The sequence below is a fragment of the Alexandromys fortis genome, unplaced genomic scaffold (assembly GCF_014885135.2).
Source record: "Alexandromys fortis isolate MF-2015 unplaced genomic scaffold, M_Fortis_MF-2015_v1.1 scaffold_121, whole genome shotgun sequence".
Lineage (NCBI taxonomy): Eukaryota > Metazoa > Chordata > Mammalia > Rodentia > Cricetidae > Alexandromys > Alexandromys fortis.
This window is the reverse complement of record NW_026068037.1, coordinates 2,206,868-2,225,375: the sequence shown is the minus strand read 5'-3', so window position 1 is coordinate 2,225,375 and position 18,508 is coordinate 2,206,868. Positions and strand designations below refer to the sequence as shown.

Here is an 18,508-nt window from a genome sequence, read left to right as displayed (position 1 = left end):
TGGAGCTAGGAACATCAGCTGAGAGAGAACATACATTTGCCTTTCTGGGTCTAGTTTATTTATTCAGTTTTTGTTTGTATATGTAAGAGTATTCCAAAAATGTCTTGATTTTTAAAAACACATTAAAAGCAGATAAACTAATAATTAAAGGGGAAAAACAGAAGTAAATTACAAAACTACAGCAATGAATTTTACTGTGTTAAAGTACCCATGTTTTTTTTTTTTTTGCTGCTGATGTACATACACTGATGTTCACAGCTATGCAGTGGTTTTTAGTTGTGTCAGATGTACAGTTCTCTGCTTGCTCAGTTAGCACAAGCTACATGTGGTGTTCAGTGTTTGAAGTGTGACTTGAAACATGTCTTGAGTGTGAAATATAAAATTGGATTTCAAAGACTTTCCCTAAATAAAGAATGAAAAGTATTTCATTAATAAATTTCTCCATGGTTGCATTTACTTTTATTTGTTTCGTGTGTGTGTGTGTGTGTGTGTTTAAATGTTTATGTTAGATAATTTTTAATTATCAATGAACTTTTGGTCTTGTGACCCACCTTATATTTTTTCATAGTGCTTGTTCAGATTATCTATATGTGTGTGTTTATATGTTAGAAATAACACCATCTTAACAGGAAACCTTTTTAATAACTTGGAAGAATAATTCCTTTTTTGGTATTTCATATGTATTTATTCCATATCAGCATTATCTTTGACTTTTTTGATGTTGGCCCCAGCGTTGCAGTCCTTTAAACTACCTCCCTCTTACCCTAGCAGGGCTTCTAGGAGTTCATCAGGCTGCAGTCAGATTGTTGTTTCTAGTAACGGCCCTGAGTGCTTAGATAGATGTCATTTCTTTATAAAGAAGTTCATTTCAGGAAACTGCTCCATGGGATTGCTCTTTTATTATTTTCTGACAAAAGTAACATGATCCTTTTTTAGTTTGTTGAAAGTCAGAATAGAAAAGCCTTTTATATTAACAAAAACAAAATGCTTTTCCGGGCACAGAGAATAAGGAACAGAATCAGTCATGAATTATAGTCTTGTAGAAGTCACTTTTTAAAATAGATCATGAGTGGACTATCAGTCTGTCAAGGGCTTTAACCTCTATTTTATTTTCCATTATACTTGGGTCCAGGTTGTCATCAGCTACCAATGTAATTCCTAGACAGAGAAAAGTTACAGTTAGATGTAATAGTATGGTCACCATGGAAGCATCCGTTATCTTCATCAAGGCAATTCAGATTTGATTATTACAGATCTGTGTTGAATACCAAACCAGTGAGATGGTAACTGTAGCTAAATCACAGGACTGTCATTTCTGCCAGATGATTAGGGTTACCTTGGAAGAGCTGTGGAAATACTCTCAACAGAAGAGAAAAGGTCTGTCTGTCATAGCTAGTGAGACGCAGCATGTTAGCTTGATGACTCTCGAACTATTTAACCTTAACAGTTATATTCCCTCTCCACCCCACACCAGCATACAAGCGCATCAGTGTTTCAGAATTATGTCTCCAAGGGATATCTAAGTGTATCAGTAATTTCCTATTAAGATAAAATTCAGCTATGTTGTGTCTAACTAGATCTTTCAGAGAAGAGTGCATGCTCTATTTTAAAGACCTAGGTATTCCCTAAATTAAATGCCTGGGTGGATAGTAGAAAACATTTAGAAGTTTATAAAACATTTAATGGGAATGTATACAATTTAACATGTAAGACATTGTGCTATGCATTTAAATTATGGCATAAATATATTAAGATTTTGTAAAATGTAAGTATGTCTCTATTTGTTTGTGAGGAGGTTGGTCCATTTAAATAGTTAATATAGTTTAAACAGTAGCTGTAAATTTAAGTGGACACACTAAACCTAACGATTTTATTTCGTCACGCCGTAAATAAAAATAAATGGCAGAAAGGAGCAGTTTTTACTTTCACTAGTCAGTTTAATGGTCATCCTGATATTTCCATTGTCTGGCATATTTTGGGCACTTATTAAACTCATAAATTAGATGACCTAGAAATTGTTAACTTTAAAAGAATTCATTTTGGGTCGGGCAGTGGTGGCGCAAGCCTTAAATCCCAGCACTCGGGAGGCAGAGGCAAGTGAGTTCAAGGTCAGCCTGGCTACAGAGCAAGTTCCAGGACAGGCTCCAAAGCTACAAAGAAACCCTGTCTCAAAAAAAACAAATAATAATAATAATTCATTTCGGGAGGAGGATTCAGTATGCCATCTAGTGGACATATTGAGTTTTCTGATCATCAAATATTCATAATTATTTTTTCCTCCAAAGTTCAGTTTTCTGGACACCTTGTCCCTTAGCCTTCTTTGATTGTTCATGCTTGTGTTAACTTTACTATAATTTTGATATAATTTTATCTCAGTTTTGAAAATTATATTTGAAAGTAACTTAAAGCATCAAAACCAGTCTAATCGCAGTGATATATTTGAGCAACCACACGCATTAAAAATAAGATATGTTTAGATGTTTTTCAGTTTTGATTAGCCAAGAAAGAACCAACTGAAACAGAAGCATGTTAATTATTATGTCTTATTATATATGTATAGAACATTTAAATGGTCACCTTATTCATTTCTGTCTTTTTATTTTAATTTATTGTATTTATTTTTCTTTAGAGAAATCCAAGGCCTGTAACTTACCAGTTCCACCCCAATTTAGATTACTACAAGGCACGGGGAGCAGACCTTATGAATAAAAGCCGGTAAGTCCCTTCCCATAGACAGTATCAGAAGTCATCAAGAATTTTTATGTATTTCATGAGGATTATTTTCTAGATTTAGCATGCCAAGACTGGTGTGTAATGAATCTTTGTTAAATAAATTTCCTAAGTTCTTTTCGGCATCATAAAACATATTTTTGTAACAGTGGTAATATGAATTAATACAAGCACTATAGTAATCTGTATGGAGTGTCCTCAGACCACTAAAACTAGATCTACCTCATGACGTACCTGTACCACTCCTGAGCATTTACCTACCTGCAGGGCTCCAGAACATCATTCCACTGAGATACTTGTAATGTTAAGTTATGGAGCTAATCTAATTGTCTAACAACATATAGGTGGATAAAGAAAATGTTGCATGTATATACAATTATTATTTTTTTTTTTTTAGCCACAGAAGGCCTGGGAAAAGGGAGAAGAGGGCGGTATGGGGGGAATATACTCAACATATAGCATATACTTGCATGGGAAATGTCCTTTTATAACACAGTATCATGTACAATGAATACGTACTATGAAATGAAATTTTTAAAATATACCAAAAGAATACATTTTTAAGTTTTCAGCGTCATTTTTCCAGTACTAATAAACCTGAATAGTTTCTACTTGGTGTAATCTCTTTCTGGATCTTCACTGTTGAATGAAAAGAGGCAGTTCTATGATATATTTTTAAATTATTTCAGTAACAAAATTAAAATTGCATTTCCCAGTTGGCTTTAGCACTACAAAATAAGCTTATAAATGCATCCTTTGTGATCGGCGATTGCACACACAGAACTCTTAAGGGTCACTGTAGGAATAAAAACATTCAAATCATACTTTTAAAAGAAATTAACATTGGCATAAAGGGTTGATGAACAGTTCTGTTTTTTCATAATACTATACTTAGATGTCTCAAGAGTTAACTTGTCAAACCAGAACCATTTCAAATTAGAATGCAATTTCAGAGTTTACTCTAGAAAACAATGTTAGCAATGATAAATGCTGCCAAATTATCCAAATTTTTTTTCTTAAACATTTTCCTGAGTGTTAACTTTTCTTGAGAATTCGAGCAGACTAAATATATATTTATAGAGTGCATACATACGGCATGTTCTGCATTAAAACAACTGCCACTTAGGAAATGGTAGCTTAAGAGCTGGGGAAATGTACAGGAGGCTGACTTTTAAACTTAAACCTGAACCTTTTATTACAACAGTAGGAACAGAGTACCACTACTACAGAATTACCCAGCTTTGAGATGATGAGACCAGTGTCATAGCCCATGAGACTTATCTGGAGCTCTGTTCTATTTATGCATTTTGTCTAAGTCTTGTTTCACAACTAGTAACTAGTTCATTTAATTCAACAAATTTTACTGAATGTTGGATATGATTATTTAAGCATAGAGGCACCTATATAGCAGTCATATTCAAACCCCTGCCCTAAGGAATCTTACTAACCATCTATTTAAATTTCTTCCTCTTTATGCTAGGTATTTAGTTTTTGTATGTTTAAAAGATAAGTATATAGATTCACTTGTTACATAAGGTCTTTTTATCTGAAGACCCTTCTGATTCTTGCCCACTAGACTATCTTTCATGAAACAGCCAAAGAAATCTCTGCTTCCAGCAGTTCATATTATACTGCCACTTTTGCCCTTCCAGAGTTTTCCTTTTGCCATCAGTTATCCAGTCTTGTGAATAAGTGTGCCACTATCTCCCACCCTCCCCTTGTCTCCACTCGTAGGTCACAGACACACTGGTCTCTCATTCTTACCTCAGCGTAGAGTGTTTGTACTTTGACTCCCGAGCTGCTGAGGCGCTGCTTCCACCTGACTTTGCCAGGGAGAGCCCTGCCTGGTACCACCTTCCAAAGGACACTCTTTATTGTCAGGCTGTCTTCTCTCTGCCTGCTGTTCCGGTATCTTTTGAGAGTTCATCCTTTTAAAGTATCATCATCCTTCCTGGCATCTGTCACTTTTTGCCCAAGATCTTCTAAGGCAACTGAGGTCAGCTGTTACTCACCCACTCATATCAGCTGGCAAGTGAGACTTGCTATAGGGAAACACTCAACAGATATTCACTGTAGGTTTTGTTTATATCCTAGTTCCAACATCTTTCTCCCACAAATGAAATATACTATGTATCCTTTCTTTTCTGTCCTTCTGGTTTTATTTTACCTTTTTTATTTTATCCTGTTGTTGTTGTGTGTGTGTGTGTGTGTGTGTATACACTGATTTTTTTAACACACTTCTTTGTAAGCATACTGAGATTCTTATACAAAGAATCATGATGAATAGAAGAAAGATTTTTTATCATCTCTTTTGAAATGTTAGGAATTTTTTTGTATTTCTTATTTATTTTATGTCTCTTGTGTGCCTGTGTGAGTCTGTGTGCACCACATTATGCAAGTGCCCACAGAAGTCAGAAGAGAACTTCAGGCTCCCTAGAAATGAACCATAGGCAGTTGTGAGCCATCATGTTGGGTGTTGGGAACTGAACCCAGGTCCTCTGCAAAAAGAATGTGCTCTTAATCATTGCCCCATTTCTACAGCCTTTCTTTTGCAATTTTAATGCTTAAAATTGAAACTGGGTTCATTTTAAATGCCATTCTTTTTAAATAGCTCAGGAACTATTGGTACCTGATGGCTGCTTGGGGAAACAGTTTGTTTTCTTCAGGGATACAGTTCCTAAGAGAGTACCTATCCTCTGGTCAGTGGCCCTTCATGTAGACTATATACTGGTGGCACTAAGTGCACTCAATGAATCAAAAAGACAGGAACACATGAAATTGGGAGGAAATGGTGGTGCAGATGTACGAGAAGGAAGTGCAAGAGAAGGAATAGGGTAGGCTTGATTAAAACATTATATATTAAATTATCAATAAAAATATTAAGTACTAGCTTAAATGTTAGAATTATCTTTAAAGAGTTTGTAAATGCAAATAAAGACATTACAACAATATAAAATAGTATTATCTGGCAACTAACTGTCTTAAATGTCCAAAGCAGTTAGTGTGCAGAAGAATAAAATAAATAAATATGAGCTATAACTCATATCTACTCAGAGTAGATGAGTGATAACAAACTAGCAATGTACAGGAATGCAAAGCAGAGGTTGTCTCTACACCAAAACAAATTGCTGGATTTTTTTCACTTAAAAGTAATATAATTTTTAATTTGCATGCAAGGTGTTAAGTAGCATGAAGGCATTTTTGGGAACAGTGTGAAAGGCTTCCTTTCCTCCTCGTCCTCCTACCCATTTGCTCTCCCTGACCTCTTGTAACCTCTCCTACCCCATCTCGTCCCCTTCATGTCCCTGTCCTTTTGCCCACCCCATGTTCTTCCTCATCACTTTCTTTTATCCTCTGTCTTCTTAAGACTCTGACCTGAATTTATACACCCACATAAACACAGAACCCACAGTCGCGTTACAGACGAGGATCCACGTAGGAGAGAGAGCATTCAGGTTTTTGTCTCTCTAAGTTTGGGTCACCTTGCTTAGTATTTTACCTTCCAGATACATCCATTTTCCTGCAGATTTTAGTTTTCTTTAAAGCTTCATAAAATTTCATCTTGCACATGCACCACATCTTCATTACTTGTTGATCTGCTGATGGTTCCATTTGCTGTCATGCAAAGAGCAGTAGTGAACACGGATGCCCACATAGCTCTGTGGTAGGGTGGAGTCCTTTGTCTCAGCCCAGGAGTGATAGAGCTGGGCCATAGGATGCTTCTGTGTGAATTTTTTGAGAAAGTTATATATTGATTCTCTGTCCTGATTTCCATAATAGTTGTTCTAATTTGCCCTCTCCCACCGTTAGTTGCCAGATCTCTGGCGGCTGAGGTGGTGTCTCAGAGTAGTTTTATTTGCATTTCCCTGATAACTAGAGATGTCGAACACTTTTTAAAATATTTATTGGCCACTTGTATTTCTTCTTTTGAGAACTCCTCTTCATTTCTTACTACATTTGTTGACTGGCAGTTTGGGGGTTTTGATGTTCACTATTTTTAATTTTTAAATTTTAAATTTTATTGTATGTGTATGGTGTTATGTGCATGTTGTCTGTACCACTTTTATGGCTAGTACCTGTAGAGGACAAAAGAGGATGTCAGATCCCTTAGAACTGGAGTTACAGAGGTTGTGAGCCACTATGTGTGTGCTGGAAATTGAACCTGGGTCACTAAGCCATCTCACTAACCCTAATGTGACTTTTTAGTGAGTCATAGTCACTATTTAAACTCTATCCAGGTACAACTAATTGACAAAAAAATAAAAAGTTGTCTAAACCAAACAATTTTTCCAATTTGTAGTTTTTGTAATACTTTTAAAAAGCTAGAATATTTTCACACTTTATTCTTCTGATAATTCTATTTTTACTCAAAAAATAACATAAGCATAGATAGCCATCTGAAAATGTAAGATGTACCTACACAACAATTGTGTCAATAGACTTAGGAAAAGTGAGGGTGGAAGTGTCATCAGATGAAAATATATACCTTTAAATGCTCTTATTGGAAAGACAGAAGATGAAGAATGAGTGAGTAAATGAGCAACTGGATGAACAAACCAAGCATTCAACCTTGGAAAAGGGAACAGTAGTAGAAAGAAATAATAATAATAATAATAATAATAATAATAATAATAACTGCAGGTGTGAATGCAGGGGAAGGGAATACTTTAAAATAAATTGAGAATAAACCTTTCAAAAATATAAACAAGAATCTAAAGAAATTGTGCTAAAGTTACTGCAGTAACCAAAGTTTGCTTGGCTTTTAGAGGTCTTTTTTAGGGTGTTTTTGTTTGGCTTTTGTTTAAAGCTTTAGATGCTGGGTCATGACTGTGCCACTTAAGAGGATGAAGGTTCTAGCTCTCTTTCAACTGTGTGGGGAATGGGGAAGGTAGGAAGGCACCAGAGTCACACAGTTCCAGATAGTCCAGTCAGAGCTGAATTAGGATGAAAGTGTTTCAGAGAGATTCTTGTTTCTTCAGAAAATGCCATGTTGCTGAAAAAGTCTAACAGTCTAAGCACTCGGCACTGTTAAAGTATCTCTTGTGTTCTGCTGTCTTTCTAACTGTAGACAACACCCATGGAGATTTCATCATGTGGATGTGGTTAGTCAATGTCTTCTTAACTCCAGATTCATTCCTCTGGCTGTTTATTTCAACACTGCCCATTACACTCCGTTACCAGCCCCACTGTCCTTCAAACCTGACAACTACAGTGATTCCCATGACTAGTACACGCCAAAGCCACAAATACTGTGGCAAGATATTTATTACTTCAGGTGAAGGATATTGCTACTTGATTCCGCGCTAAATTGAATAACTTTGATGTAAAAACTGTCATGCCTTGAAAACAAGCCATGGAAAACAGGCTTTTCCTAGAAGTACATGGTTTGCTATTACTCACATCTTAAAAAGTGCTCACCTTCAAGAGTTTTTTTAAAAAGAAAATATGCTCCTAGAAGTTCTGAGTGGTAGATGAAACGTGCGTTTTTTAAAAAGACAAAAACATTTAAAAAGAAGCTCATCTCTTTAAAAGCTATTCGGATGAAAAGAAAAATCTCTCAGCACAAGCTTGATCTATATGTTTTTGTGGTTATTAGTAGTAATGAATGTACATTAGCCACACTCTCTTGATAGTGCTGGAGCTGTTTCTTAGTACTTGTATCAGCATATAAATTTCACAACTGGCAATATGGGAATTTGACTAGTACATTTTTGTTTATATAAAGGGGTAACAACATTATAAACTTCTTCATATCTTTGAGTTATGGATCTTGATTTGCACACAAGCAAGACTGAAATGCAGCTGAACATGGCAGCCATTCTTGTGCCTCACTAACTAGGCATAGGCCTGTGTTCAGGCTGCTGAACCTCTGCAGTCTAGAACTGACGAGTCCTTTTTATTTCAATCATTGTTTGTATTCAGTCAACATGGATTGAGAAGGTAGAAATTGAGTATGTCCTGCTTCATCAGGAAGCTACTAAAAGATGAAAAGCAAGTATACCTACTGTATAGCCTCACTTCCACAAAATATGAAACTTGATACAAGAGGGATCATTTGAATTAATTTTATTAAGTTATTTTTATACTGCATTGAGTTATAAGTAAATGAATCTTCTTTTTATCACCCTTTTAAATTTGATTAGTTCTTTTCCAGTGCAGTGTAAGCCCTCGAGCACCCAGCTCATAACATGAGCTGGTGCCCTTAGAGAAAACTTTGTGGAAGGGGGAAGCATGGCAGTGTTTCCTCTTTATCCCAGAACTGAGTGACAGCAGTCCACCACGTATGTAGCTGCACTGGAAAGGAGAAGTGCTTTACCAGTGCTGCCAAGGAGATTGGGAGAAGGGAATGGCAGTGTGACTAGTCTTGAGGACAGTAGCCCTGAGATACAGCGCAGGCTGAATCATCTAGGAAGTAATGCTTCATAGAACAAATATTGATTTGCTTCTCTCTCTTTGCCTGATCCTAGAAAACCATGGAAAGCAAGGAAGATAGTGTGAGATTCCACAAAGCAAGTTTAACTCATACACATATGTATATAGTTTTTGTATTAATGTGATTTGGATATAAAATATCTCCATGTGTCTAGCTTGGTCCTTGACTGGTATATTCAGCCATTGAGAGGTAACTGAATCATGAGAGCTCCTTTTTATTCAGTGTGTTAATCATTCATAGATTCCTAATATGTGGTGTAGGATGTGTTGCTTTCATTGGTTAGATAAAGAGACTGCCTTGGCCTTTTGATACAGCAGACTTAGGTAGGCGGAGTAGACAGAACTAAATGCTGGGAGAAAGGAGGCAGGCAGGGAGAGCCGCCATGAAGCTGCCTGGTCAGACATGCTAAATCTTTCCCGGTAAGCCACGACCTTGTGGTAACATACAGATTATTAAAAATGGGTTGAATCAAGATGTGAGAGCTAGCCAATAAGAGGCTAGAAATAATGGGCCAGGCAGTAATTTAATTAATACAATTTCCATGTGGTTATTTCGGGGGATAAGCTAGCCGGGCGGCAGGATGCAGCCCGCTCCCCCACCTACTACAAATATGATGACATGATTGGAAGATGACAGTAGGAAGTAGCACATTTTTGGAGATAATAGATTCTTAGGAGTTTCATGCCGAACTCTTCATGTCTCAGACTCTCTACTCACTAGGAAGTCAGCAGTTCTGTTCTGCGGGCTCCCAACCATGGTGAGTCTGCCTTGTCTTGAGTCTCAAAGGAATGGAACCAGCTACCTGTGGACTTAAACCCTGAGCCAAAATAAATATGTCTTCTAGTCAGTGGTGGCAGGGACAGAAGCTCAGCTCCAGATTGTCACCCTCAGCAGCCTTAACTTTAGAGATCACAACTCAGGTAAAGCTGAATCTTTGTCTTCAGGCCAGAAAAGAATTTCAGAAAAAGCCAGCATGAGATGGAGTTGGAGTTTATTAAAAGAGAGATTTCCATATAGATGTTAAGTCCAGCGGTAAAAGATAAGGTGAAGAAAGACACACTTCAGAGTATGGGCAGGCTTCTCAAAGAAGAGCTCTGGTTTGTTAAAAAAAAAAAAAAAAAATGTGCTGTGAATTTAATCAGGGTGGTTAAGAGAGAAAGAGTCCCTCTGGAGAAGAATAAGGCATGCTCATCAGTAGGGCATGAGTTTCAAGGGGGGGTGGGGGTGGTAATTAAGAGTCTCAGCATTAGCCTATGGACTGTGTTAGTGGCTCTCACAGTACATCTCACAAACTGGTCAGGAGCTTCCCTCTGTGCTGTCTGTGGTTGACGGACGGTTTGCATGTGGCTGCAGAGATGCCTTGGATGGGTTATCATCTGACAAAGTAAAATCAAGAGTCCTAGAAAATTACAAGTTTGTACTTAGGAAAAGAGAAAGCTGCTTAGAAAATGGTGTGAATCCTTGATTTTTAGCTGCTGGAGGCATCAAGCAAGCGCAGGGCAAAGGCGTTTTTCCTCCTATGTCCTAATCTCCCTTCTTTCTGTCGTACCCCACTTCCTTAAATTATTAAGTGTCGGGTATGCTGCTCAGCTAAGAAAGTCAGCCTAACACATAGTTCTTTTTAATAGTCGTGTGTCTGCTTGAACAGCGGCAGCCTTAGAAGCTAGCACAGTGTTGGCGTGTAGTGTGTCCTGTGGAAGGAAGGAATGATGAGGCTCATTTTCCATAAGCCACATTACTGTTCTGTGGTCACATTAGGTTCGTACTTCTTTACATAGCTGACTTAGTAAACAGCTTTTCCCAGGATTAGACAAGTTGTTTTTATTCCAGGGGAATGTGCGAAATAGCATTATCCTCCAAGTTAAATGTTTTCCCACTTCATTTGATGTTCCCTTTTTTATCCCAAAGGACCAATGCCAGAGGTGCTCCCCTGAATATACACAAGGTCTCCAACAGCCTGATTAACTTTGGAAGAAAGTTGATTTCCCCAGCCTCGGTTCCAGGCAGCATGGGTGGCCCTGTGCCTGGGAGCAACAGCAGCGGCTCTTTCTCTGCTGCCATCCCCACCTCTGAGGAAGCCCCAAGGCATCATGTGCAGCAGCAGCGACAGCAGCAGTGGCAGGGGCAGCAACAGCAGCAGCGGCAGCAACAGCAGCAGCAGCGGCAGCAACAGCAGCAGCGGCTGATGAAATCTGAAAGCATGCCGGTACAGTTGAACAAAGGTAGGAAACAATTTCAGTAAATCCAAAGAACCTGAAGATTTTCTCACTTGCCTTTGAGAAACCAAGATCCCAGAAGCAGAAATCCATAAAATATGTGATCTTTTTTAACTTAGAAGTTAGATACTGTATTCTTGATTAAGAAGGTATTTGACAACATATTGTCACAGTGTGGTTTCTATTTCTGTTATATAGGTGCCCGTCTTATATGATGGCATGAACTGTCTCAGCATACAGCTCATCAGTTGACTGTGTAGGAAATGCTTTCAGAAGACTCTTAGTTACCTGGGCTGTATGGACTAGTCACAGCATTCACAGCGAGGCAGTGATTTAGAGCAGAGTTTGGTGGTCGCTCATCTCATCCTCCTGTTTCATTGCTAAGGACTACATATGAATCTTCAGGGGAAAAAAGGCTGAACAAGATCGTAAGCAACCAGAATAAGCATTCAAGTCCATGCACTAAGTGGTATAGCCATAGGCTGGGTATAAGAGCAGGTAAACCCAAGGAATGATGGAAGCCCATGGACCTCGTTTGCTGAGGAAGGCACTGTCCTGAGCACTCTGGCTGCTCCCACTTGTTTCAGGGCCTGTCCAGTACTTCCCTGGCCTGTCCAGTACTCCCTTCTCTGCCCGCAGAAAGCCTTATACATTCTTACTTAGAGCCTTCACCCTTATTTTTCATGCTAGGCCCCTCTTTTCCTAGCAAATTAAAAACAACTATATTTCTTTTTCCCTGTGGAATATTGACTGTACACTGGAAGTAAGAAATTGAAACAGAGCGACAAAAGCTGCACAGAAGCACAGCAGTTTGTGGCCATTCTATCCAGTAAACATCCTGACTAAAACTTGAGCCATATCTTACAGGAATAACTATGTTAATGGCAGCATTTAGTACTTAGTGGTATCAATAACAATGGTGATGTCAACACAAACAAAATTACAACTGTATGCTTTGCTTAAGGTTATCACATACAAAATTATTGTAAAGGTTTTACAAATTGGAATTTAAATTGGCTTTAGTCCCTGGTGATAGACGCCATGCACATGTGCACACACATATGTACATTTGAAACCCTCCATTGCTCATGTGCACACACAAATGTACATCTGAAGCCCTCCATTGCACATGTGTACATACATATGTACATCTGAAACCCTCCATTGCTCATGTGTACATACATATGTACATCTGAAACCCTCCATTGCTCATGTGTACATACATATGTACATCTGAAGCCTTCCATTGCTCATGTGTACATACATATGTACATCTGAAGCCCTCCATTGCTCATGTGTACACACATATGTACATCTGAAGCCCTCCATTGCTCATGTGTACACACATATGTACATCTGAAGCCTTCCATTGCACACGTGTATACATGTATGTACATCTGAAGCCCTCCATTGCTGTCATCATGTTAGTTTTTCTGTTTTTTTTTCTATGTGAAATACTAAGTTTTATATGTTTAGTATTTAAGGCATATTAGAATATTCAGTTTACCTTCTATGAGAATGTCTCATTTTCATATAGAACTGTCGCACATGATTTAAAGAAAAGGAGACATCAAATCATTAGCGTGTTGAAAATGTGTTTTAATGCCAAGAGACATGCCCACTTTCAGAATGGAAATGAATGTTATTTTATATATCTCTTAATTGTACTGTTTTATTGTTGTAAACAAATATGATTTCAATATTGCTTTGATAACAAGCTTTAGTCTGTTGTAATTCTAACTGACGGCAGGCAAATGAGTCAGAGAATCTCTTAATGCTTTAGCTTAAATTTTCTGAGAAACCAAGCCAAATGACTATAGAAATATAAAGTTGTATCTCTAAGGAAATGTCAAGTATTAATATCACATAAGTGAGAAAGGAAGTGCGTGGAGATGGAACAATTGGTGAAAACTAACTCCCCAGTTGTCAGGAGACAGCAGAGCTTCAGCTCCCTGTTGGAAGAGTATCACTGAAGCATCTGTAACTGCTCCCTGGCCTAAAGGAATGGCCCTTGCTTTTCATTTGTTTGACTGTTTGTTTGTTTGTTGGGTTTTTTGTTTTGTTTTGTTGGTGGTTGTTTTAACAGCTCTTCTAGTTTGTTCTGGGCTCATTATTCTCACGTCAGTACCCACCCTCCCCCAAAAACCTTGTCATGTACAGAGATAGAGAAAACTGCTTACCTCATGACCTTCCTCTATTCACCTTCTCGTAAACCCTAAACAACCCCTGAAGCGCTGTTTGATCACCTAAAACAATATTTCTGCACTGATGCCTAGGAAGTCTGCAAGCTCAGAAAACCTTTGATGCTTTGGGTGACAATTACATCATTAACTTTACGTTGAAAGAGCACTCCTCTAACATTGGCCTGTGGTGCCAGTTTCCCACAGAACTACTGTGCTGTCCTCACAGACAGCTCTTGAACACAGCAACCTGTCTGCAGTCTAATGCTGTATAGAACCATCCACCTCATACCTTTGAGGAGAGATAATGTGATTGTTTGTAAAGATGAAAACATTGTGACTTTTATAGACCATGGTTATTTGTAATTGTAAAATGGAAGTTGTGTTGCCAGACCCATGCATGTGCATCTTAAAGTGCATGGTGTAGTTTGTGTAGCCAACAAAGAAAGGGCAGCAGAGCTAGTCCTTCATCCTCTCAGTAAGATTTACATTAAAGTGAATCTCCATGTCTACATAGACTGCAAGAGATCTTTGAAAATCTTTGTAGCAAAATGGGTAGCTTGTATAAACTCGAAAAGCCCACCCTTTATCAGTCAGCTTAGTTAACTGTATTAAGAAAAGTCAGGTTGTAACCATTTCTACTTTAAGACTTCTTTGGAATATGTTCCTGTGAGCAAATTTTATTTTGGAGATAGGCAAACATTTGTTTGTTCTTTTAGTTGATAGAAATTATGTAATGTCACCATGAGATCTTGCTGCAAATCACAGTGCATTAGGTCACCAGAACACTAAGGGATGTTAATTCCTTTAAAGTCAATTTTTATTAGTATACTAATATAATAATATATACTATGTAATAATATAATAGTATAAATATAATATATAATAATATATAGTATATTAATTAGTAATTTTATATATTAGTAAATTTATATATAGTAGTGTGTGTGTGTGTGTGTGTGTGTGTGTGTGTGTGTGTGTGTGTGTGTGAAATAGAAAAACTAAAGATTATACCTGGGATATCTAGTGGTGCCTTTCAAAAGACTTGAATCCTTTTACTTAGGTAGCTCCAAATAACCTTCAGACACTGCTTCCTCCAGGGCGTTATTCTGAAGATGCTCTTTGTTGAACACTGCTACCCCAGAAAGAAACAAAAAAAAGCTCAAAATCTCCACTCTTGGTGGCACCTCCTTTGATGCTCCTTTTTTTCCTGGTCTGGGTCACTAAAATGTGCTCTCCCCCACCCCTCTGCTTCCTTCCTGTGTTTACAACTGTTCCTTTCTGATTTGAGCATGTACTGTGGTTCTAATTTGTAATGAAATATTGCCTATAAAAGGATGTTACGTTAAAGCTATGCAGTTCACAGATACATTTGTAAACGCATGTGGTAAGTTTGGAAATCTTTTCCCTGGGTAACATGAAATTAGAGCTTGTGTAAATCTTAGGAATTTGCTTCAAAGTTCAGCTTAAAGTATTTCCTGATGTAGAAAGAAATCAGTTTCAAAAGAATACCTTTTAATAAATGATGTATAATTCCATTTGAATAAGTCTTTTTAAAGATATGTTTTAAAGATTCACACTAACATTTGTCATATCATAAAATCTATTCAGAAATCTTGTGATCATTGCAGTTTCCTGATCCTAGTGTAGTTGGAGCTAGTGTGTTTTCCCTTTAGCCAAAACAGGAGAGAATCTTCATAGGGAAACACCATGTTAGCAATATTTACTTTTAAAGTATTTACTTTAAAATACTTCTTGTTTCCTAAACTTTCACTGTATTTCCTGTTCTGTATTTTTAGTAATTTCATCGTAAATTTATTACAACATTTAGTATGAAAAACAAAAGATTCTTTATTTTCCTTTTATGATATCTAATTATTTTCTCTTATGAAATCTAGGCAACGTAGTTACAGGAAGCAGTGCTCAGATCTCTGTTCCTGTCCAGGCTCTAACTGACCTCCAAGGTACAGTTGCCATAACCTGCCTTCTCTTCCTCCTTCCTCCCTCTCCCTTTCCTTCTCTCTCTCACTCTCCCTCTCATTTGTTGGCACCTGCTACACCACCCTACCCAGACTACCTTTATTTTCACAGCCCTCTCCCAAAACTCATGTTTCTGGCCTTATCTTCCATTCTGCTACCATAGTTTGGCCACTGAGCGGCACTGTTGTGTAAAACAAAAGTCCCTCTCAGGGCCTACCTTAGTGGCATCCAGCTCTGATGTGAGTTTTCTTTGTTTGCAAAATACGATTCAACATATGTTTGAAGTCCTTTTTGCCATTATGCTTTGTAGGCTAGCTGTATAGAAGGGATTTTTGTTATTGAATAGGTTCTCTGTGACAATATTTGACAAATTTGTTGTAAGATTTGTTTCTAATGCTGATTACCCATATAATATACCTAAAAATTATAACCAGCCTTTTTTACAACATGTTTTTGAAATAAGTATTAGATGTTGAAATAATATTAAAACTTTTGTTGTCCATTTTAACCAGTGTAGCCAGCCACCATAATGAGGGAGAGTGGTTTGCAGTCAGAGTGAACACTGTAATCTTAGCCATGTATTTGATTTAAGAAATACAAAAAGGTAATTCATTTTTCAGTACTTTGAGATTTTAAGCATAAATGTCTAACGTTGATCCACTGATCTTTTTTTACTTTTTTACTTTATACCTTTTTGTTGAAATAAAGAGAAATTTTGACTTAAAGAGTCCTTCACAAATTCAATGCAAAAAACGGAAATAATACAGTATTAATTAAAACTCGTATCATGTTTTGCTTACTTTAAAATATTCATACAATAAGGAAATTATATTTGTATTAAAATACTATCCATCATTCCTTTTTCTTTTACTGAGATTCTATACTCAGTGATATTTATTCACGTTTATCCAACGAGTATTGGTTAAGTGCCTGCTCTGTGCCACGCTGTTTCTGTTGGTTTCCCGCAGTATCACCAGCCTTGTGGATATTACCTTTGCTTAAATGGTCAGTCAAGCCAACTCAGTTGGGAACTAGCCCTTTTTCTGAGTGTGTACAGAGTTCCCTTTGCCAGCACACTCTTGAGAGAAAGTGTGTCAGTCTGATGGAAGGTTCCAGCTATCTGATGACACATGGATTCTTAACCAGTGGTGATGAACGTTGGGAGGGCAACACAAGGAAATGACCCCTACATCTCCTGAACTAGATTGAACTAGATAAGTAACTTGTATTTTCCTAACGTATTTCCTGAACAGTGTGAACAGAAGACTCGACAATGTCTGTCCATGTTGAAAAGCAGCAAAGTAATAAAGAAAATGAAGAAATGAATTTCAAACTTTCAATGATCATTGACTTCATATAGTAGTATAGTAGTTATGTGGTTTTTTAAAAGAAAAATAGGAATATATAAATGGGTTCATGATTTAAAGCAATAAATAATGTTTAGAAAATTATTAGAAAGCTTTCTTTTATATTTTGCATTATAAATTGCAGAAACAAAAACCAACACTTACTACTGCAAAATTTGTTTTTGGAAGATTTAATTGTAACTGGAGGTTTCTCTTCCACCTGCCAGTTTTCAAATAACCACTCTGAGGCTTGATATTAATTACAAACTGTTTGGCCTATTACCTTAGGCTTATTATTAACTAGCTCTTACAACTTAAATTAACCCATTTCTGTTCTTCTGTATTTTACCACAAGTCTCGTGACTTGTTACCTCATATCTTGCTTCTCCTGAGGCTCCTCACTCCCTGACTCTGCCCTTTTTCTCCCTGTACTTTCCACTTGGATTTTCCACCTAGCTGTATTCTGCCTGGCTGTTGGCCAAATCAGCTTCCTTAATAACCCATGGTAATAATATTCACAGCATACAAAAGGGCATCCCACACCATTTAATTACATATATTTCTTTTAAATTGGTTTAGATTTTTCATTGCCATAAACATCTTTAAAGTTTTTATTTCTGTGTATATTTATGCCTTATATATTGACATCTACATATATATAACACCCAAGGAGATAATATTACAGTACTTATTAGGTTACCTTTAAATTTAAAAGGAGAACATCTCCCTGGCTAGGTAGCCACTGTTCATAGTCCTAAGGTCAAACCAAAATGCATGTAACATTAGCAGTTCCAGTTAGTTAAAGATATTAAATGCAGCATGGGAAAAGCCCTCCACTTTTTTCTGCCAACCCTGCTGCCATCCCATCTCCCCTGGAGCAGCCTTCCTTAGATTTCATATGGTTGCTTCTAGGGGAAAGTTGGGGAGGAAGATGGGAGGCACATTAATTTGATAAGAGCTCACTTGTTTGTGGACTTGTGGTGGACTTGGGGACCACCACAATGAAATGATAACTGAAATGTCCAAGGGTGGGTGGCAAGCAGAAAATTAATAGGACAAGAAGAAGGAAGCCAAGTCAGTTGGAGTAGAACCCAGTAAAGATAGCAACAGAAGAGATAAGACTTTAAAACAAGGTGCTATATCAAGTACTCTAGCTAATGTTGGGAGTGATGAGTGGTGAGCTTGAGGTCGACACCAGCTCCACTGTGTTCAGCATAATTGTTATAAAACAACCAAATGTCTTAGCTTGAAAATGTGATTTTATGAAATACTTGTTCCAGAAATAAATGAGTGTCTCGTTCGGGGTTTTTGCTTGATTGTTTGATTTTTTTTTTTTTTTTTTTTTTTTTTTTTTTGGTTTGAGGTGTTTTGTTTTGTCAACTTGACAAAAAAAGTTACATGAGAAAAGGAACCTTTTATATGAGAAAATGCTTCCAACAGCTGCCTGTAGGCAAGTTTGTAGTCCATTTTCTTGATTGATGTTTGATATAGATAGGCTCACCCATACTGGGAGCGCACTGCCGTCCTTAGGCAGGCAGTCCTGAGTTATATAAGAAAGCAGGCTAAGCAAGCAATAGCAATACAGAACAAGTCAGTAAGCAGCGCTCCTCCACGGCTTTTACT

General features: G+C 37.4%; 1 protein-coding gene across 5 annotated transcripts in view; it reads left to right on the top strand.

The window, feature by feature from the left end:
- Tbc1d5 (TBC1 domain family member 5) overlaps positions 1–18,508 on the top strand; it is a 429,722-nt gene that overhangs the window by 350,736 nt on the left and 60,478 nt on the right. For 4 of the 5 annotated variants that reach the window (XR_007595848.1, XM_050165069.1, XM_050165070.1 and 1 more), the window contains 3 exons: positions 2,630–2,715; positions 11,072–11,385; positions 15,458–15,523. Coding sequence is in view for 4 of the 5 variants with exons in the window: in XM_050165069.1 (XP_050021026.1) it covers positions 2,630–2,715; positions 11,072–11,385; positions 15,458–15,523 (466 nt within the window). In the remaining variant the exon portion in view is untranslated. The remainder of the gene's footprint in view (positions 1–2,629; positions 2,716–11,071; positions 11,386–15,457; positions 15,524–18,508) is intronic. The other variant, XM_050165071.1, reaches the window with a different exon arrangement.